We start from the raw sequence: 24203 nt of genomic DNA on the forward strand, positions 1-24203 counted from the left end.
AATGACTACACAGACAGATGTAGCTTGAATGAACAAAGGTAATCTTTCCCAAGTGTGGTCAAGGGCACTGCAAACATGTCTAGGTTTGACCCCCACTCTACAGGCAAAATCGTGGAGCAAGGACAAAACCAAAACAGCAAAATATCATGACAGGACTTGGCAGACATATCAAAATGAAATATTATAGATAGTAACAAAAACCTTTATAAATGAAGGTCTCATATACAGTGTGCTCAAAAAATAGCTGGGTGATTGTGTGTGTGTGAGTGTTTTGAAATCTGTGTCCGAGACGGCCATGTTTAAAGGCTGAATTGGCTACCGGGAATTGGATATACACTGACGCTGAGATCTGAGAAGACGTGGAAAAATATTTATTACAAAGACCCTAATGACGAACTAGCGGAATCTATATATGGCGAATATGAGATCATTGGTGTATACAGTTTAACAGGGATGATAGAAATCTTGACCCTTAACATATGCCTGGATCACTGTATTGGCATCATCAGCTGGTGAGGGTTACGATTTTAATTTCTAATATAACTTAATATAATTTGCCTTGTAACTTTTGATCTAACTCGATAATTATGCAAAATGAAGTGATAGCAGCACTATGTCTAATCGTAGTGTTAGTCCTCTCAACTGGGGGCTGTTGTTGATCTTTAAATATAAATATCTTGCTTAATACAGTTTTTCTCAATTGTTTTGGAGCGTTTCTCAGAACAGAAATGAAATTCTCAAAAGTACTTCTTCAACCTCTACATCATTTAGCTCATCATAAGAACATTTCTTGTTGCTCTGATAAAATTTCTAATGCTTTTGCACATTACTTTAATGGATTGTGTACAATTGTCTGCTGTTTCCTACACTACCAGTTGTGTATGTCATGTTGATCAAAATATATTATACTAGTTTCACCTGAATAGTTTTAACCCGAGAACATCTCAGCATCAGTTAATTGTATGTCATTGAATGCAAAATAGTTAAACCAGTTGTCATCATCTGTCATCTAAAATTCCTAATAAACTTTTTATTTTTTTGTAAATGTGTTGAATTGATGAATTGTGCAGATGAATCTTGAATGTCACTAATGAAGGCGAGTGCACAACATCAAATTAACCAATGATCAACTAGTTTTCTAAAACAGGTCAAAGGTGAAGCTCGTGAACCTTCAAATGGAGAGTAAATACAGACAGAGTAAAACAAAGAATGACAATTTCTGAAAAGAGATGAACAACTAAGAAACAAACAAACACTTGTACAGTACAGTAAAAGTGTGAATCCTGTCTGATCTTTTGCAATCAATATAAATCAAATATTCAATCAAATAAATAAATTTGTGCTGCTGGAATTCATAGATGCCGTACAAATGAAATTCAAATTTTGTGCATTTTCATTCATTGTAATCCAAACCGTAGTTTATATCAAGAAATACTGAAACTGTGCAGCGTCATACTGACAACACGACTAAACATTTTGACAACTTGTTTGTGAACAATGACAAAGGGACTTTCTATTGACTTAAATACTTTTGATGATGAACTAAGGATTTTGAGAAAAGTTCAGGCTTTTGCAAGAAATCCAATGTATTTTGCAGTTTGTACAAATTGTTTTGAGAAATGCACTTACTGGTTTGCAAATAATAAGGATGATTCGAGAAAATGCTCCAAAGCAGCTGAGAAAATCTGTAAAAATTAAAAAAATTTACAATTTTTCTCCTTTTGTGTGAATTGCAGGGTCGCTGAAAGTAATTTTTGAACAGGGGGTGCTGTGAATAATTTTTTTTTTTGACAAAAAACCTATGAGCCTATGGGCCTATTTAGAATACATTTAAAAAAATAACATAGGGCTGTGAAGATGGCACTTTTTTTTTTTTTACCACCGCGGTGGTAGTGGACCAAATACCGGCGGTGTTGCGGTGGTTGGGGGGTTGAACAACACACTAAAGCCTGTAAAACACTGAAATAAATATCAGTAAATACTGGTAACTTACATAATATAATAAAGTTGAATCCATTTAAAAAAAAAAAAAAACAGTTGTATATTTCCACACAAAGACGCGTTATAGCCTACCGCTCTGCGCTTTGAGAGGGATGTGGAACACAAGCAGGAAAGAGACCCACCGATCTCTTTTTCTGATATCTTCATGTTGTTGTAAAAGGTACGAAGAGCTAATTTTATCTTCCACAAGGGCAAGGCATTTAGGCTATGTGTGCGCGCTGCCAGAGAAAGCCAAACTAAAATCACCCGCGCGTGTGAAACGCGCTTTACAAATGAACTTTAAAAATCAATATAATTAAAATAATCTAAATAATTAAATTAAAATCCAAAATACACTTAATAGCCTACGTGTGTCAAAATCATTTCCTAAACTATCCATAAGGAATTTATAAATTGTGCAAAATATTTTTAATAGGCCTAAATTTTTTTTAAATCTCTCCCTCGCCAATAGGGGGTGCTGCAGCACCCCCAGCACCCCCACTTCCTGCGGCTATGGTGAATTGTGTAAAATAAAAAAGTGGCTAGTAGTAAGAGAAAGAAAATGGTGGTTGCAATGAACATACAGACGTGGACAAATTTGTTTTTGGCAAGGCATATAAACTTTATGTTCACAGATGAAAATGAAGCTTTGATGAAAAAGAACACAAAATCTAGTGTGAAGCATGAGAAGGCTCAATTAAGTTTTAGGGCTGCATTGTGGAATCTGGCATGAGAAACCATGAATCTGTGCAATCCATTGATCTTTAAATCTCTGGTCCTCCAAGCAATTCTGGAGTAAAACAACCCTCCCAGCATCAGAAACGGTCCATCTCAGTCGAGCTCATAGGTCCTCGATTAGGATATTGGCCCACAACATACGGCTAGAAGCTCCAAAAATTGCTAAGAACGAAACATTGGACTATTCTGGAGTGTAAGTGGTCTTTTATGAGCCTTGACCTAAATTCTATCCAAAGTCTTCAGAAAGAGTTGAATCATGCAGTCTGTACAAGGCAGCCTTCAAACCTGAGACCTGAAGAAGTATTAATGATACAGTAGCTACAGAAATTGTTTAAGGATTGTGCAACAAAATATTAGGTTACAAAGTGTCATAATATTTGTCCATACCATGTTAATTTTATTATTAAAAGTATAAAAAAATCTAATGAAATGAGAATTTTTATATATATAAAAAAAAAAAAATGAATAAACAATGATGGACACCAAATACATTAAAGCTGTTTCAGCGAAAACTGCGGGTTCTTCTTTTTTCATGGAGGGAAACCAAACACAGAGGATTAAGGGCCTTGCTTGAGGCCCCCAAAACTGGCAGCTTGGCAATACTTGGGCTTGAACTTCTAACCTTCTAATTAGTAACCCAGAGCCTTAACCACTGAGCTACAAAATCCCTGAATGATTTTCTCAATCATACTTCCTGATAGTTATACCAGAGAAAATGCGGAACGGGCCGTGCCACTGATCAAACCCAGCTATTCTCTCAGAATATCCCAGTGTTTCACAGTTCACGGCAATGTTGAACTTATAATCAGTCTCAGTCTTTGGGTTAAAAAAATCACACACAACAGTGTACGTGATGTCATTACAAACAAATAACATTATTGATATAAATAAACGCCTCGACCAGAACTATCAAAAAATGGACTGGAACAAAAAAACTATTTGGTGTGTTTCGAAGCTTGACCACAGATCCACAACAGGGATTTGAGTGAACAATTAGCCTTCGAAATATCATCAGGCGAGCGGTCATTTCCCCCTCAATAAGGCACAACATTCCCATCATGCAGCAGCAACAGCCATCAGAGGATTTGTTCAGGTTTCAGTACAGCACGTGACTAAACAGAGGAGGTTCCTCACCGGGTGCTCGGATCATGATGACACACAGAGGTCATCGGTCGAATAGACTCGGCAGATTTGTTGTTTGAAAACTGGCTTCTATTTCTACCTGTAATGGTGATGTTTCAGTCAAAAGAGACCCTTCAGCACAAACCCTTTGATACTCATCTTTTCACAATTAACAATCAACATTCCTGCTTTGTTTTTAAGGCATTGTATTAAATCTTTGACCGAAAATACACTATTTTAATTCCCAAACGGACACTAATAACACTTCTATTATCACCAAAATAATGCATACACTCAGCTTCACAGTTCCTGCCTTTATACATGGTGGCACAGGGAAATGGAGATTTGTGGTACTAGGTGTTGGCAACCCTGGGATGTCGGCGGTTATTTGGAACCAGTGCGAGCTCGTTTAGAACCTCTTGCCATTAGTTATAAAGGAGCAGCTTCGTTGAAATTATACACCCATGTTGTAATAAAGTGGTTAAGACTCAGAAGGTAAAGCTGCCAGTATTCAGCCTTAAACAAGGCACTTAACCCTATCTGTTCCATGGGTGCTGTTTCCTGCCTGACCCTGTGCTCTGATCCCAGCTCCTGACAAGCTGGAATATGCGACAAATGGGAGAGTGGTAGCTCAGTGGTTAAGGCTTTAGGTTACTGATCAGAAGGGTGAGGGTTCAAGCCTGTAATTGCCAAAGCTACCACAGTTGGGCCCTTAAGCAAGGCCCTTAATTGCTCCATTATAACTAATGGCAAGAGGTTTTAAATGAGGTCGCACTGGTTCCAAACAATTGTCTTCCAAAAATTTGTACTGGAATATGGTATTATATTTCCACATTACACACATCTGAATTATTAAATGAACGCTTCGAATTTACCCACCACTCTCCAATATGATGATATTTCTTTTTTTTGTTTGTTTTTAAATAAACACGCTGCAAAATGACCTAGAAATATTGAAACCGCCTCGATGATTACCACCTATATCTCTCAGTGCCTTTCCAATAGGAATTAGAGTCCATTATAAACTCGAAAGGGGTTGACCTGCTGTTTCACCTTCCAGTTTTAAAATACTGCATTTACAGGAGCATGTGAAAACTGGAATCGCTCTGTAATTAGGGAGAGAAAGGGGGAGGGGAGGATCAGGCTAATTGCAATCACTTTGAGCTATAGGGTAACCAGTAGACCAATTAATCATTTCAAACTAGCCCTTTATGATCTGGCGGTTAATAAGTATAGGTTTTATCACCTACTCTAATAAAAACAAGCTACAAAAGTTCAAATTTAATTTGTCAAACTACAGGTATTTGCCAGGAAGCATCTTGATGGTGGTTTAGACTGACACAAGGTTTCCAGATCTCACATAATCACACCTGATCATGACAATCTGCACCGATTTTAAACATGTCCTGTTTGGGTGAGTCTGTGCCCAGTGTAGTCTCAGATCCCTGTTCTTAGTTAATAGGACATGATCTGCTTGTCTGGCTCATTACCTGTAAGTTTAATGGCTTGTACTTTTTGGGAATGCTTTTAATGTTTAACACGGTTGTAAATAGTGCTTACATGATGAAATAATGACATTTTAGCAAGTGTAAATCCCTTAAATGTAGTCAAATTCTTTTACTATTTCCTATAAGACCAACGATAACAAACCATATCTATGAGTATTTAACATATTTCAAGCCATCTTGGTACTGTATATACAGTATATGGCAGTAAATGTAGCACTTATTTCTCAATAGAAACTAAACAATTTGTCGATAGAATACCTGAACTACAAGCTTGAGATAAGTAATAATGTCAAGCAATAGCTGTAATGATATATTTTGGTTATGATAATCTTTTTATAAGGATTGAGAGACCAATTTCCAGTGCTGAACAGGGTACAGAGTCAGGAACAGTTACAGGAACAGGAACAGGAACAGGAACAGGAACAGGAACAGGATCAGGAACAGGATCAGGAACCAGAGCAGGCAGGGTGGCAAGAGAAATCTCAGGGGCTAGGTAGCCTGTAAGATAATCTGGCCAGGAGCTAAAGTCTTGGTTGTCCTTAAATATTAAAAATTTCATAAATCATATATTATTTCTATTTTCTTGACTTTTTCAGCCTGCAAGGTTTTTTTTAATTTAAAGAATTACAAATAAAACTGAGCAGTTCAGCCTGTGTAGTTTTTTCAATGCATCCATAAATTAATCTCGCATTGCTTCTGCATTATGGTGAGTTGAGTTACAGAGTTTTATTATATATGTAATCATTAAATAAATAATTAAATCATATAATATGTAAAGTAGTAATGTGAAATGCTAATTATTGTGCATGACTAGTTGGAGATTTCTTAACCCACCCAGTTCATCCCAGAGCAGTTCAGTAGTTGCGGTGACTGGACAGGCCATTCCATGGATTACAATGATTGAAAATGCACAAAGTTGAATTTCTTTTGTACAGCAGCTATGAATATCAGCAGCGCAAATGTATGTATTTGATTGCATATTTGATTTATATTGATTGCAAGAGACCGGACAGGATTCACACTTTTACTGTACTGTACTCCTGCCATTTTGGGAAGCGGTTCCGAAGCATTCGGGCCGCCGCATTCAGCCTGTGCAACAGTTTTCTCCCTTACACACACACACACACACACACACACACACACACATACCCAACTGTGTAACTGATCTGTACAACCTGGACTCAACACACATACGTACTCACTTCACACATCCATCTCTTTAGCAATACCCAGATTATATTACTTCATTATTACAAACTGTTTACATGCTGTTTTTGCACATCCTTTTGACTGCTGCTATTGCTGTGTTGCACAAACACTTTTGTTAACATTTTGTTTACTTACAAGTACACTCCTGTACTCAGTTCTGTCTTACACACTGCACTGTATCATATACTGTAGGTTTACTAGTGGCACTATTTTGTGCTTTGTGTATTTGTCCTACACTGTTTTTTCTTGCACTGTTTGCATCAGGTTGCACACGATGCACTTTATGTGGCGAGGACACTTGCTAGTCTTTAGCTCTGTGTTTTTCTGTGCTGTAGCTTCATGTTGCTTTATGTAGCACCAGGGTTCTGAAGGAACCTTGTCTCATTTCACTGTGTACTGCGTCAGCTATATATGGTTAAAATGACAATAAAAGCTTTTTAACTTGACTGTAATATTGTCCGTTCATTTCTTGGTTGTTCATACAATTTTTTAGAAATTGTAATATGTGTTTTGCTCTGTTGCCAAATGAAGGTTCACAAGATTCACCTCTGACCTGTTTTAGAGATCTACTTGATTATTGGTTGATCTGATCTGCACAATTCATCAATTCAAAAAACATTAAATAGAAATTTAAGCTTGACAGATGATGACAACTGGTTTAATCATTTTGCATTCAATGACTTATGCAATGAACTGATGCCGAGATGTTTTGGGGGTTAAGCCTATTTAGGTAAAACCAATATAATATATTTTGATCAACATGACATAAACAACTGATAATGTAGCATTCATGACATAAACAACAATCAATTAAATGAATGTATTTTTGGAAATTTTATTTTTTGATCTGAGAAACGCTTCAAAGCAACAGAGAAAGAGTATAAGTATTGCTCCCTTCAACTAGAGACCCCTTGCTGCACCTGAGATCCACATGGTTTCACATGAACAGCCTTAAGATCCATTAGGTTCTTGCAAAAGGTTAAACTCAAGAACTGTGAAGATGGATTTGGACTGTAATTAATATAAATGGTCTGCTACAGAGGCTTGGGCTTCAGTGAACAGTTTCGCATTTAAGCGTCCATTGATACTTTCAGCATGGAACTGTAACGAATGGACATTCGGTGACACTCGGATAAAGATGACGTCACTGGTTTGCCCAATAGGGATAAACTTATAGGAGCTAATTTATGATTTTTAATTTATGATGTTTAAATTCGTTCTATATTTAATTCTGTAAATCTGCTGAGACAATGTCAAATGGCCAAGCATTATACAGATAAAATTAAATTGAACTGAATTAATTGTAGTGAATACGATGTTTTGGCATTGGTGCATGTGGGTTGCCAGATATGTACGATAAAAGCAGTTTTGTGTTCCTTACATTACAGCTTGTCATAAATAATCAACAATATCAAAAAGTGTGTGGGGTTGAGTAATATGCAATCAGATAGACTTTCTATTACTCTATTTCCATCTTTCTGTTCTCCATTTTGTGTGCATGTATAGTGCCCTTTTACCTGCATTACAACAGTCTAACAGACAAAAGGCAAGGTTTATATTGTAATTCCTTTCATATGTTCTCATGGCATGACATGTTTTTGTGTATGTGATGTGTGTGCGTGTGTCCACAGGTAGGGGTATGCAGGTGAAAGCGAAGTACGAGGGATATTACTTCCTTTATACAAGCACATTTGTACAGTACTTTTATTGTGCCTTGCCAAGCGGAAAAAAGACCCTAATAAACCTTGCAATAAAAATGCCAGAACAACATCATCTAAGATTAGTGGCATCGGCTTAGCATACAGGTCAATATAAAAAAGATACACTGTACGGAAAAAAGTATTGGGACACCTGACTTTTCCAACCATATGTGTTTCTATTTTAAATTGTTACCACTAAGATAGAGAGCATATGATTTTATAGGATGTCTTTTGATGTGATATTAGTCCTTACATTTGAACTAGTAGACCAAAACCTGTTCCAGCATGACTATCTCCATGAACAAAGCCAGCTCCTTGAAGATATGCTTTATGCTAAGTGGCCTGCTATAGAACTCTGATCTCAACCTGAATTTAAACACTGATGCACCCCAGGCCTCCTCACTTTACCTCACCTCACTTCACTTGTAACCTTGTGGCTGAATGAGCACAAATCTCCACAAGCACACTCCAAAATCTAGTGGAACATCTTCCCAAATTAGTAAAGGTTAGCAAAATGTGCTGAAGCTAAATGTAGAAAGGCATCTTCAAAAAGCAATTGTTTGCTCAGGTGTCCACAAAACCTTTGTTTGATTTGGTAATAAGGATTTTTTCTTGGATGAACCTTCTACATTAAAACACACACTGGTCACAATGTAAAACATTCCTGAGATGGTAAAAAAAAAACCAGAGAGGAACCCGACCATAGCTCCATCATCTTTTGAGGTTATCAGCTATTTACTGCTAGATGCTTGGGTGTATACCTTTATGGCAATTGTAGTCTTAACTACAATTAGCAGACTGTTTTATTTCAGTCCAAATCCGTCTACATTTTTCTTGAGATGATCATTTAGAGTGGATCTTTCTTGTGGAATCATCCCTAGTAGCACTGAGAGTTCTCTGATTGTGGGGAACTCAATCCAGAAGTAGGGCATCAGGATGGATCAGTGAGGTTCGGAGAACAAAAGTGGAGGATCACTGGTACCTCAGGAGCATGTGCAGGTCAACAGAGAGAGAGAGAGAGAGAGAGAGAGAGAGAGAGAGAGAGAGAGAGAGAAAGAAAGGAGGCTAGGGTGCACTAAAGCTATTCTCCAGTTTACTTACTTTCGTTTCGTAACGTTTCTCAAACAAACAAAAAACATATAAAATATTTACATTCGGAATATATACCATTTTATGTAAAAAAAAAATAAAAATAAGGTTAAGGTCTCAAAAAAGCTGGCACAGGGCCATGTGTCTTCTGTCCGGTACATCTGGGAACTGAGCAGACCAGTTGCTGAAGTTTTGGGAGAGGAATGTTGTCCCATATGTGTCTGATACAGGATTCTATTTTCTCAACAGTTCTGGGTGTCCTTTGTTGTGTTTTTGTATAATGATGTGCCAAATATTTATAAATGGTGAAAGGTCTAGACTGCAGGCAGCTCAGGTCTGTATTTATTTTCATTTTACACACTTTTTTGGAATTAAGGGTTGTATTAAAACATTCTCAGTAAATTCCTGGCATTGTCATTGATTGTTTTCAATATCATATATGATATGCAGTTCTGTACAAAATTTGTGTACACAATTGTGTACATTAAAGACGCTTTCAAAAACTAGACTTTAAATGGGAAATGTTAAATGTTCAAAAAGAGGTTACTTCAAAATGATGACAACTGGATGACGCTTTGCACTTCTATGGCCTGTGCTGTTTTTTGTTTATACATAAAGACAATTTTTCAGAAAAATCAACTGCCATATTAGAATTCTTGTAATTACTCCTGCCTATGGCCAAGAAGCTCTCAAGCTAAGATGAAGCGTTTAGACAACAAAGGGCTTGTGGTATTAGAACTGACTTTTTTAGGCTCCTTAAAGTCAGGGATTGCATAAGGATATATTCACTTACTTGTCTTAACTCAGACAACTGGCTCAAACTAAACATTGTAGAACTGCAAGAGAATATTGTAGCTATTGTGCTATTGTAGAATCTGCTATAACATCCATGCTAGGGCTAGTCACAGAGATCACACATCTTAATTCTGGTGTTTAATCTAAACATTTACTGAGGCTCATGTGGTTGCATTGTGGTGCTGTTACATGATTGGCTGATGAGCAGGTCGATGAAGAAAAGCAAAAGAAGCAAAGGGATTATAATAGAAGTACAATGCAGAGTGCGTTGTAGTTGAACAGGAGGAAATACTTATCCATGGTCAGAAGCTTCTAAATACAGTAACACAGGTGGTGAAAAAAAAAATTGCTTTCTCTGCAGGATTGCTGATATTACTCTTCAGGATAGAAGGAAGAGCTTGGTAAAAGCCAGGAGATTCTTTAATAGAGCTTCTTCACTAAATTGATGCCAATAGGTCAGCTGATGCTCGTTGGATCAGGAGCATCTCTCTGGATGGAGTAAAAACATATTGATTTCTGTTGCGCCTGATTTGAAGCAGACAAAAGCAGTACAATTCCTCTGTTCTGTGTGAAATAGATGCCTGTACTTCTCATTTATCGATAGAAACGTTAGAAAACTGTCCAGGTTCACATCATGGGCTAGGGTTAGGTATTTCTGAATCAGTATTTGACCTTAATAGTGGCAGGACATGCCTTTCACACCCAGGCCTTTAGTGGTCTCCTACCTGAACCAATCCACCTCTTAACACAACACGGCTGTAAAAAAACATCCATATTATATAAAAGTAGAACAGAGCGCTGCATCACAGACAGGAATGTCAGACAGCAAAAATGAATGATATTACTAAAGCAAGACTCCCAATGAACACAATTCAACAAGTCTCCTTTCACTGTAGCCACAGCTGCACCTCCCACGAACATCATCTCTAGCAGAAGCACTGATATTAACCTCATAAAATTACCCCGGGGGGTTTTCTGTGCATTTTTTCAGTGCATTATGTTTTTCCTGGGGATTTAAAATGAAGGCAAATTGTGTGTTTTTGTTTAAAGTCTACAGGAAGAAAAAGCTAAAGTATAAATTGTTAATGATAAAGCTTATCAAATGTTTTGAACTGTTTAGGCCAACCTTTTTCTCACCATGTCCATGTAACCCAGATCCAAATTAGGGATTAATTAAAACACCTTTGATTTCAGGAAGTTAACCAAATATACTTTCTTAACTGGTCAAATAATAGGTCTTATTTCTGACATTCAATAATATTACATTTATACTGATTTGAATATGATTAGTCGAACTTACCCAATTAACTTAATTATTGTTCAGTAAATGGTGTTTGGATTTAATTATACGGATTGATTTAACTGATTGAACTCTTGTTTTATGTATGATATTTACCTGAGTTACTTTTTGCGTGGTGGAAGGGTTAAGTATCAGGGATTTTGATGCAAACTGTTTGCTAAAAAAAAAAAGAGGGAAAAATCAAACACAAATACATGGAAATAAGTTATTACGAAATCCTTGGCATATTATCTGTATACTAATTTAGTTTTAAAATGCTACTTGATTTGTATTGACATTAAAACTGTCTATTTTATTTTTTATTTTTTTCTTTCCCTCAGTACATAACAGAAAGTTATATTTGATTTTTGCTGCCACACAATTGCATAAATTAAAATTTTCTTAAATCGGTGTGTGTGTGTGTGTGTGTGTGTGTGTGTGTGTTTTCCTGCCTCCTGTGACACCTAAAACTTCTGAAGGCCCTGTGAATTGGTGAAATCAAACATTACTATCTGTTACTTACCCTAATGGTACTGTTGTGTCACACAAGTGTTACATCCAGCTTTTATTGAAAAGTAAGTTCCTTGTAAGTGTATCTGTGACCAAATCAGTTTATTTTCCTCTTTCAGCCTTTGTAAAATGTAGAATTAAATCCACATGAATAGATTTGAGCTCGCCCAGTTTGCTACAGATGCGGTTTTGCGAGCTCAGACTAGTGTGCTCTCTGACCATCCAATCAAAAGATGTAAAAAATGCCTACATTATTGTACACCTGCTAGAACGACCTGGACTGGTCACCTTGACACCTGGTTGGTTAACAGTCACTGGACATTAGAGTCTTTTTGGTGAAGTTTATAGCCCCTTTTATTGGCTGGCAAACATATAGTCATTGACAACATAATGTGTTAAACTCATTTACCGTATTTTTTTGGCTATAAGCCGCTACTTTTTTCCTACGTTTTGAACCCCGCGGCTTAAACAACAAAGCGGCTTATTTATGAATTTTTCCTGGGTTTTTCCCGGTTTCACAAACTTCAAGCCAAAAAACTGAACCCCATAACATTAGACCAAATGAAATTTCCGAACGGAAACGAAAAAATGCACCTCACCTGTGTTCTGAGCTGCACGGCTTTGGGAGAAAAAAAAGTTTTTTTTAAACGCAATGCCAAAAGATAAACTCCCGAGAGAAATAGTTGTGAAAGGAAGGAGGAAGACAGTGAACAATGACTTTCTTGGTAGGCTACTGTTTAGATATAAGCCGTTGTAACGCGTTGAGTCTGGGTGAAGGGAGAGCTCTCTAACTCCAGTTGCAACAGAAATCATATAAGCACAGACAGGTTTCCAAAACGTAATCATATAAGACATAATCCTCGTCTTGCACACACGCAGTAATAGCGGAAAAATGCGGCAGCAGGCTATTCCCAAAATACCGCTCTGCTCCTAAAGGAGCCACAACATGTTTCACCCGTTACAACGTGTAACAGACACTGTCTTTCGTTAAAGCCTGTGTAAAGTTCATTAGTTTCAGTGTAGACACCTGCAGCTTATAGACAGGTGCGGCTTATTTATGTTGAAAATAAAAATATTTGTCAAATTCAGTGGGTGCGGCTTATATATGGGAGCGCTTAATAGTCCGGAAATTACGGTACAACATTCTAGATATTTTCATCATAAATATTTACATACTATTTCAAATAATATAACTTAAAAATGGAAAATTTCTTATTTTAATGGTAAAAATGGCCTAAACACACAATGTCGTTCCTATGAATGTTGAAGGTTCACCTCAGGTTTTGGTATGTTTGTAGCTGATAATGTAGCTGTTGCACAGTGTAGGTCTGTAGTGGGGTTAATTATTACTCCAGGAACTCTATCAGCAGGATGTAGGTACCTGGATGGCTTAATTAGCTGGGGATATGACACACACACACCCACACACACTATAATTGAAAATTTGCTGTTTGAGATCTGGCTTTACAAGAATATTTAGGGCTTTAAGAAAAAGAAAAATGAAAAAAGTTGACTTTTGATCGATGGCACTCGATTTCTTTTTGAAATATGATCTCTTTTATCTCCTGTTTATGTTTGTGTTGTGATTTTTATCAACTTGTTTTACTCTCCTCCTGCTACATTGACTGATGTATCATAGGACCATCCACGAATGTTAAGCTTTAACGTCTAAAGGTTGCATTCTGAGCACAACCAATTAAGATGTTTTATAAACCTGACTTTTCCACCCGAGGGCTTAAAGATAAAAGAATCTTGATAAAATTCTACAACAGTTGGTGTGATAATGTGTGCTGTACAGGAATGTGCATCTTCCTTACCAGCAAAATTACACATTAAAGATAGTTATGAAGCAGCTACTGATACGCTGCGATCGGCCCCTATTACGATGCAGTGCGAGACGATTTTAATGCGTTTCAATGCAATACGATGCAAAGGAAACGCTCACTCGTATTCGATGCACACTTTTTTTAATCGATGCATTACATCATTTACTTTTATGCCGATGCATCGATGCGAATCGCTGAATTTTACCATCCCTAATACTTAATGTCGGATTATACGCTAGAGATCCCTGAGCTATGAATAAATAAAAAGCCTAGCTTCTGCAAAAGTGTGCACAATGACAGAACACAGATTTTTAACTCTTTGACTGAAAACCATGAAACAGTTACACATTGTCATTATACTAAATTAACTTGTTGTATTTGCATACTAATTGGCGTCCTGCATGCCGTTCATTTTTATTGGCACTCTTGGTGTATATAAGTAATTTATTTGTTTTACCTTTAGTTAAAAACTGAAAAAAAAAAAAAGTTTAAATAAAGCGGTGTCATTTCTTGCAATAGCTTGAGCATTTTATGCGATTTTTATTTCACAAAAGATCAAAAGGTTAAACTGGATGTGCCCAAACTTTTTTTCTAAAATAAGCCGAAAATCAAACTTGATCTAGAGCTATGGGCTGCAAGTAAATGTTGCAATATACCAAACTGAATGATATTAAAATAAAAGTTGCCCCGAGCATGTAAGACAAGGATAGGCAGATGCAAGCTCATGATCTTTTACTGAGGAAAAAAACATAAAACCTAAAATAAATTAAAACGTCAACCAAAAGAGCCAAAAGTCTGAGAGTGATCATGAGTGTAGAAAGACAGTGCTGAGAAGGTGAAGCTAATATACATGTTCTAATCAGGTGTAAGCGGTTAGGGACATGTGTCCAAAGAAGTGTAGTGGCTGAGCAGTGGCAGGCCATGCATTTCACACCTTCAGAGGTATTCCTACTTAAATAAGTCCACCTCTTAATACCATCATTATGACACCAAAGCTATAAAAAACATCAATATTATAGAGAAACGCTGTATAATAGAGCGCTGCATCACTGCTCTCAACTGTTTTGCTGACCTTTTCCTTACGATGTCCAGCTTTTCTTGAAAAGTCCATCTTGTAAATGTCCTTGAAAGTGTATCTATGACCAAATTCATTTCATCTCTTCTGTCAGCCATTGTGGAATGAAAAACAGCTAAAAAATCCACATGAATATATTTGAGCTTGTGCGGTGATTACTGCGTTCTTTGACAATCCGATTAAAGGACTTGAAAATGCCGTTATTGTACAAATGCCAGATGGCCCTGGTATCACCATCTTGCCTAGTTCAATTAAACTTAAAGTACAATCAAACCAAGCCCATTTTTAGAGCAGTATAGTTTAATGTTTAATATAGATATTCAAGCTATAAGCTTATAATATCACTGACCTCTAATAAGAAACATGAAGCTGGTCTTTTTTTTTTCAAAGTTATTCAAATTGGCCTACAGCTGATTTACTGACAGTAAGGATGTTAGAAGTATCAGAGACAGTTAGCTTGCTTCTCAGCCAGCACTTCTGAAAAGACTGAAAATCTATTCACAGAGGGAGATACTGTCAAAAAATTTTGCAGCTTAAAAAAAAAATTACGATTAATTAAAAATGGATATGTGTTAATGGCAACCCTACGTTCTTCAGGTCACTACCAGGTAATTTGGCCCACAGGCTCTAGTTTGGGCATCTCTTTGTTAATAAAGACAATTTTTCACAGCTTCCTTTGCTCATATTTCCTAAGGGCACTAATGTAAGTAGATAAAAGGCACCATTGGTGTACTTAAGCAGCTTTTTCCATGTATCTGTACTTTACTGAAATATTTCCATTTGGACAGACTTTAACTTCACTACATTTCAACATTAAATATCTTCTTTAATTAACAACATTTTGTCAATTCAATCGTTCCTTTTTATTTATGAGTGGATAAAAACATCCACTATAAAAGCCACCAATCACGGCTCTGTTTTCAACTTGTTTTGATTGCCGATTAGTGGTATCTACCAGAACGAACATGCAGTTCAGCATTAATTCAAAAGCAAGCAGAACATTTGAGATGAATTATGGTTTTAAATGATGGAACTTGCCACAACACCTCTGACCTTATTTGTGTGATTTCTTTTTGAAGTAGTTGAAAATAATGTTTTGGACTTATGATATTATGGTCTTGTAACAAAAATGATAATAGGAACATTATTGCCATAATAAACTATACTAGTTTGGATACTTAAGTGTATATAAAGGCTTTTGTACTTTTACTGAAGTGAAAGTTTAAAGGGAGCATTTTTACTTTTACTGGAGTCATATTTTACGTATTGTATCTCTACTTTGAACTCAAGTTCATGATTTGTGTACTTTATTCACCATGAAAGGCACAGAATGTGCATGTAAGATGTAATTTATGCCCTATTTTTGTCCATGCTTTTGTGTTTTGCTCTTTTTGTATACGCTCTCCAATTGAAGGTTCACAAGATTCACTTTTGATCGTATTTTGGAGAACTAGTTGATTTTTGGTTGATTTGATGCCGTACACTCGCCTTCATTTCAGTATTCATCTGCACAATTCATCAATTTAAGACACATTTACAAAAAAAGTTTAATAGAAATGTAAAGATAATCTTGACAGATTATGCAATGAATGCCTAATGCCTAAGGTCCCAGCAGTGGCAGTTTAGTGGTGGTGGGATTTTAACTTCCAATCTTCATCTTATAAATCCAAGACTTCTTCCCCCAAGTTGTTCTGTTGCTTGAACATGGGCATTTTCTGGTCAGGTGTATATAGTTTTAGTTTATTTTGTATAGTCTTGTGTAGTTTTGTATGTAGCACCTTGGTCTATGTTGCCTGTTTACACTAGACAAGCTGTAAATGTTTCGACTGAAAAAAGGCTCTTGACTTGCTCCGAACTAGCTAGAGGCCATAAACCAGTGTTGGCTAAAATGTATTGGAAAAATAGAAGCAAAATTAAAATGCAGGCATCCTTGTCCAAATATCCGCCATGTGTTGATCAGACGCTTGGCTTTCAATTTCACAACTCACTAAAATGGAACTGTTCAAAGACGGTACATTTTTTACCGTCAGACGCGAGCTAGACATCATCACTCATCATCTAGCCTTGGCAAATGGTGCTACTCTGTGCAAATGGAAAGTTCTGGATCAACAAATCAACCAATGACTATATGGTGAAGAGAATGATCTGGAATTGTCTGAGATGTCACTGTCCTGTATTATAACAGTAATGCTCTAGCTCCAAGTGTCTGAGCGCTCTGCCTAGATACTGCCTTTAGATAAATCATTCCATCAAACGCTCCAAACACCATTATCTGGACGTTTCGGTGGAGACGAGCATGCTCACTTGCTCACTCAGCCACAGACATTTGCTCCAAGTTAGGCTCATTGTGCTCCTATAATCACCTTGACCATCTGTAAGATGATCAAATTGTTCCTTCAGTGCCATCTGTTTTCCTCTGCTTATCTTCCTTTCTCTCAGCGCTCTCTTACTCTTTCTCACTTTCTCTCATTTGTTGTGCCCTGTGGTCTACAGATTCCTCAGATCAGCTATGCATCCACAGCTCCAGAGTTGAGTGACAACACCCGATACGACTTCTTCTCCCGTGTGGTGCCTCCAGACTCCTACCAGGCACAGGCCATGTTGGACATCGTCACGGCCATGAGGTGGAACTATGTGTCGACTCTAGCCTCAGAGGGCAACTACGGCGAGAGCGGCGTCGAGGCTTTCATTCAGATCTCTAGAGAGATGGGTGAGTCGTGAGCCATGTTTTATTGCTGCTATTTTTATCTTTTAATGTTGGTTGTAATTTTGTTTCAAGCTGAAAGAGTCATGATTGAGATAGTTTGGTCGTGTCCAGAGGACGGACATGGGGTATATTGGGAGAAGAATGCCGAGGATGGAGCCACCAGGAATTAGAAAAAGAGAAAGGCCGAAAAGAATGTTTATGGATGTGGTGAGGGAAGACATACAGGTGGTTGGTTTGAAAGAGGCAGATGTAGAGGGGTGATATGGAGACAAAACAAAAAGAAGATTAAATGTACTTTTGGGACAAAGTGATAGGCCTTTTGATTGTTGTCTAGAAAGAGGAGAGATAAGTTTCAGTTTTTTTGCTGATGGAGAAAATTGGAACACTGTTTAGAAATGGTCGTGTAAGAAAACATTTTAAGAAATCAGGCACCAGCTTTTATTTTAAATGCAATTGTGTATTGAAATGTACCATGACCTCAACCCACAGCTGACTGCTATAAGGAAAAGAGGTAAAAACAGAGATTTTAGGAATGAATGGACATTCAGTGTCACCTAGACTAGGATGGGTTAGGGTTAGGGTTAACCCTAACCCTAACCCTAGACTCCTTTTTGAGTTTGGTTTCTACCTCATACCACATAAGGGAGGTTTTTTTTGCCACAATCACCACTGGCTCACTCATTAAAGATAACATTGCAATTATAAGTAGCAAACTTATAGCTATTAAGTGTACAGGTGCATCTCAATAAATTAGAATATCATAGACATGTTCATTTATTTTAGTAATTCAACTGAAATTGTGAAACTTATGTATTAAATAAATTCAATGCACACAGACTGAAGTAGTTTAAGTCTTTGGTTCTTTCAATTATGATTTCGGCTCACATTTAACAAAACCCCACCAATTTACTATCTTAAAAATGTTTAATATGGTGACATGCAATTAGCTAAAAAAAAAGTGTGGAAGAAAAAGATGCACAACCAACTGAGAGAACCACAGCGTTGAGAGGCTCGTCAAGCAAAATCCATTTAAGAATTTAGGTTAACTTCACAAGAATGGACTGGGGCTGGGGTCCAGGCATCAAGAGTCACCACACTTAGACCTTGTGTTAAGTCACTCCTGAACCACAGACAACATCAGAGGCGTCTTACTGGGCTAAAGAGAAGAAGAACTGAACTGTTGCCCAGTGGTCTAAAGTCCTCTTTTCAGATGAGAGCAAGTTTTGTATTTCATTTAAAAACCAAGGTCCTAGAGTCTGGAGGAAGGGTGGAGAAGGTCATAGCACAAGTCCAGTGTTACGTTTCCACAGTCTCTGATGATTTAGGTTGAAATGTCATCTGCTGGTGTTGGTCCACTGTGTTTTTTGAAAACCAAAGTCACTGGACCATTTACCAAGAAATTTTAGAGCACTTAATGCTTCCTTCTGCTGACCAGCTTTTTAAAGATACTGATTTAATTTTCCAGCAGTATTTGGCACTCGTCCACACTGCCAAAAGCACCTATGTTAGTTAAATAACCATGGTGTTGGTGTGCTTGACTGGCCAGTAAACACATTTTGATAAATGTGGGCCCAAATCATAAAATTTTAAAGAAAAAAACACTAGAAATATATCAGACTGTGTGTGATGAATCTATATAATATATGAGTTTCACTTTTTGTATTGAATTCAAATAAATCTACTTTTTAATGAGATTCCAATTTATTTAGATGCTCCTGTATATGTTGTTTTTATACAGTTTATACACAATTTATCTGTGCAACACTGCTTTTAAACAATGCCCATTGTTATATATATAGTGCATTCTATCTCATAATGGGATTACTGGGAGGTGGTAGCTCAGTGGTTAAGGCTCTTGATTACTTATCTGAAGGTTGGTGGTTCAAACCCTGGTATCAACCCTCAGTGTTGTAGAAGCACTCTATCAAGGATGACCCCAATTTCCTAACATTGCTGGGATATGCCAAGAAAGAGTTTCCCTGTAATGTACAGTACAGTGGTACCCTGCTTATCGACCAGCTCGGACATCAACCTTTTCGCTTAGCGAACAGTTTTACGACCAAAATTTGCACCCGCTGAACGACCAAATGCCTGCTTATCGGAGTGAGGGAAAGGATCTTCCCAGTCTCGCCTCAGCCTTCGTAGAGAGAAAGCGTCTATCGTAAATTATACTTCAGTTTGTGAACAATAAAGTGTTATTTAGCGGTCAATATAACAATTTTGTGCGTGTATATTGTATATTGCGTGTACATTCGCTCTTCGACCTTTTCGCATTTCGACCGGTTTTAAGGAACGGATTAAGGTCGATAAGCTGGGGGTACCACTGCACGAGTACAATGTGTTAGCATAGTGGTCAAGGTGTTATCCTTTGGATCAGGTTGTGAGCTCTATCAAGCTTTCACTGCTTAGATCTAGAACTTGGGCCTTAAACTACCCTCTCAGTTGCATATAAATTAAATCATTGTAAGTTGCTCTGGACAAGGGTGCTTGCCAAAATGACTTAAATGTAATCTGCCTTGTATTCACTTTGATCATTCTTTGAAAGAAACCAGACTCATGAGGGAACCCATCATCATCTAGGTGGCACCGAATGTCCATTTAATTACTATATCATTGTTGAGGTGTCCAGTTCTGTGATGAGCACTTAAATGCAGAACTGTTCATGCAAACTCCTGAGGTCCTGGACCATTGTAGTAGATTTTTGTTATTAATTATAGTTCAAATCCAACCCCAACATTTGTCAAAACCTGTTTCAACATGGCACAATGTGGGCTTTATAAACATGTGTTTATGGAGCCCACATTGTGCCATGTTGGAACAGGTTTTGGATCTCATAGCTCCAGAACAGGGAAATTATACAGCTATAGGACAACAAGACAATCAAATATATGGGTTGCATGACCAGGGGTGCACAGGTCTGTCTAATGCAATGAGCAAAGAGCTTTAACGTATGCATGTGTTTGCATAACGCTTCGCAGATTGGAAAATAGCAAGCTGATCTCTGCAAATAGAAGAAAAAGAGATGTATTATGCAGAAACTGTTCAATATAAAAACTGAAAAGGAAGCTAGGAAAAAAACTGCTTTTGTTTGCTCCTGTTTTTTTTTTTTGATTGTTGTGTCGAATTTCCCAGCTGAGGCAGGCTGCATGCTCAAGTCTTTCGGCTCTAACACAAGAGGATTAAAAACGGGAGGCAAAGGATTTTAACATGCATCCAATTAGCCACGAAACAAGTCAAATACAAAGTTAATATTCAGGCAACAATGAAAAAAACACTTAGAATCTTTCTCTTTACCATTAATATTATTCCATCTAAAGAATTAGTGTTGTTTTTTTAGTTTTTTTTTTAATTAGGGCCATTTCTAATCTTAAAATTGGACAGTTACACCCCCAATGGGGCGTTTAACCTTCATAAGCACTTGTCCATTACTTTCTAAAGTAAAATGTGTCAGAAAATGTCAGATTGATTTAAGGCTTTTAATATATATATATATGAGTGTTTAGGTTCCCTGGTGGTCTAGTGGTTAAGCTGCAGCGCTCTCACCGCTGCAACCCGGGTTCGATCCCCGGTCAGGGAACCAGCCACTCTCAGTGCCGGTCCTAAGCCCGGATAAATTGGGGAGGGTTGCGTTAGGAAGGGCATCCAGCGTAAAAACATGTGCCAAATCAAACGTGCGGAGGATCCGCTGTGGCGACCCCTAACGGGAGAAGCCGAAAGAAAGTAATATATATGAGTGTTTCTTTGTAAAGCGAATAGAAAGATTCGACTTCTATAAATGTGACCTACTTGTTTCTTTGTGTTGACTGTGCAGACAGCTGTACTGTCTGCTTCACTAATAAGACCCAAAATCTGTCTCATTGTATTTGCACTGAGCTACTAGAACTGATGACACATTTCCACCAGTCGTAACCATAAAATCACATCTGCCTCTTTTTGTACACTGTCTCTTAGCAACTCATGAATCATCCCTGTATTCGATCGCGACACGATTGAAGCTTGACGGCTATGATGATCAAGACCCTGTTAGGCCTTAAACTAATTTATAACATACAAACAGCAGACTTTGATTCGGTAAGAGCCAATTACCACACAACAATATCTTAGAAATGATGAACATTGTTCTAGTTAGCATTGCAGTTTTTCTCAGTCGCTTTGTAGTGTTTCTTAGATTAGATAAATTTTCATAGCAAATTCTTCAACTTCCACATCATGCAGTCAATCGTGAACATCGTGAAAGCATTTCTCGTTGTTTTGAACAAATTGCGAATGCTTCTGTACATTCCTTTTATTGATTGTGTACACTTGTCTGCAGTTTCCTTCATCATCAATTATTTTTCATATTGATTTAAATATATTATACTGGTTCTCACCTGAATAGTTTTAACCCCAACACATCTCGGCATCAGTTCTTTGCGTAAGTCACTGAATGCAACATAATTAAACCAGATGTCGTCATCTGTTAAGCTTAAATGTATATATTTTTTTTCGTGAGTTTATGAACCGTGCAAATGAATCTTGAATGTCACTGATGAAGGCGGGTGGACGGCATCAAAATCAATCAATGATCAACTCATTCTCTAAAATAAGTCGAAGGTAAATCTTGCGAACTTTTAACTGGCAAGCAAATATAGACAGAGCAAAACACATACCGTATTTTTCGGACTATAAGCCGCTACTTTTTCCCCACGTCTTGAAACCCGCGGCTTAAAAAAGGAGTGGCTAATTTATGATTTTTCCTGCCTTTTTCCCGGTTTCACAAACTTCATGCCAAAAAACTGAACCCCATAACATTAGACCAATGAAATTTCCGAACGGAAACGAAAAAACGCACCTCACCTGTTTTCTGAGCTGCACGGCATCAGGAGAAAAAACTTCCATCGGGTGATTTTTAAAAGCACGACGATGCCAAAAGATAAACTCCCGAGAGAAATAGTTGTGAAAGGAAGGAGGAAGACAGTGAACAATGACTTTCTTGGTCGGCTACTGTTTAGATACAAGCCGTTGTAACGCGTTCAGTCAGGGTGAAGGGAGAGCTCGCTTCTGGCATGCCATCCCAAAATACCGCTCTGCTCCTAAAAGAAGCGCAACACCGTGTGTAACGTGTCTTTCGTTAAAGTCTGTGTAAAGTACATTCGTCTAGACACCTGTGGCTTATAGACAGGTGCGGCTTATTTATGTTAAAAATAGAAAATATTTGTAAAATTCAGTGGGTGCGGCTTATATATGGGCTTATATAGTGCGCTTTATAGTCCGGAAATTACGGTAATAACAATTTAAGAAAATTGATAAACAACCAGAAAAAGAATGAATACTAGTACCGTACAGTAAAAGTGTGAATGTTGTCTGGTTTCTTGCAATAAATATCCCACATACAGTAATGTGTACATTTGTGCTGTTAAAATTCTTAGATGCCGTACAGAAGAAATTCAGCCGTGTGCATTTTCTATCATTGTAATCTATCAGAAAATACTAGAACTGTGCGCCGTCATAGTGACAACATGACTAAACATTTTGACGATCTTGTTTGTGAATAATAATTTAAGGACTTGTTTTTCTAATGGGAATGAGATGTGACACAAATACAAATACTGAGGGATGAACTAAGGAATTTGAGGAAAGTTTAGCTGTTTTTACAAGTTGTTTTAAGAAATGCACTGGATTGCAGTTATTAAGGATGCTTGACAGAAAAACTCTAGGATGCGGCCCTCTCACCGCTGCAGCCCGGGTTCGATCCCCGGTCAGGGAACCAACCCCAGCCACTCTTAGTGCCGGTCCCAAGCCCGGATAAATGTGGAGGGTTGCGTTAGGAACCCTCCTAGGAACATGTGCCAAATCAAACATGCGGATGATCTGCTGTGGCGACCCCTGATGGGAGAAGCTGAAAGAAAGTTTAGTCTTTAGATTATAGTCTGAAAAAGTCATGTAATGATAAAGAATTTAGGCTGCAAGCTGAAGTCCAGGGCGGCCATGTTTGAACGCTGTGGTGTCTTTGTAATGTAATGTAATGTAAATGTAATTACTAACTAGAAATGGTGGCTTAGTGGTTAGGGTGTTGGCCTTCTTGTTAAAAGACTCTGAGTTTAAAACCCAGCTCCACCAAGTTGCCACTGAGGGGCCCTTGAGCAAGGCCCTTAACCTTAAACTGCTTAGTTGTATAAGTAATGTAATACTTATAAAACGTATAATGATGTAAGTAATTGACTCTGGATGAGGCATCTGCCAAATGCCATGAATTAAAAACTAAAATAAATGTTTATTATTTTTAGTAACCTTTGTTCAAATCATATTAATGCCTGTTACAATTATGTTCTTTCAAACATTGATTTTGGTGACATTTATGGATCAAACATAATTTTCTTCATTCTTTTCTTTGTATATATGATGTTTTATTGTATAGCTACATTTCTATAGCCAGTTTGTGGTCACACTGCACTTTTCGCACAGATGTAATACACTCTGAGAAAAAGTCTATCTGCCCCCTTCTACATACATTAACTCACTGATATCAGGATTGGTTAGTGTTAGATTTTTATCATGACCAAACAAAACTTAATTCTTGGAGAAGTTTTCCATGCGATCTACGATGGTGCCTTCTGATCAGGGAAGAATCACACAGCACACAGAATGGCGCAAATGTTCTTCTTTAGTTTAATGCAGATAATAGA

General features: G+C 37.5%; 1 protein-coding gene across 2 annotated transcripts in view; it reads left to right on the plus strand.

Moving 5' to 3' along the window:
- The window catches only part of grm8a (glutamate receptor, metabotropic 8a), a 285001-nt gene that overhangs the window by 113130 nt on the left and 147668 nt on the right, over positions 1–24203 (plus strand). For both annotated transcript variants that reach the window (XM_083528375.1, XM_083528376.1), the window contains one exon: positions 17325–17541. In XM_083528375.1, coding sequence (XP_083384501.1) covers positions 17325–17541 — 217 coding nt within the window. The remainder of the gene's footprint in view (positions 1–17324; positions 17542–24203) is intronic.

Source organism: Silurus aristotelis (genome assembly GCF_946808225.1).
Source record: "Silurus aristotelis genome assembly, chromosome: 24".
Taxonomy (NCBI): Eukaryota; Metazoa; Chordata; class Actinopteri; order Siluriformes; family Siluridae; genus Silurus; species Silurus aristotelis.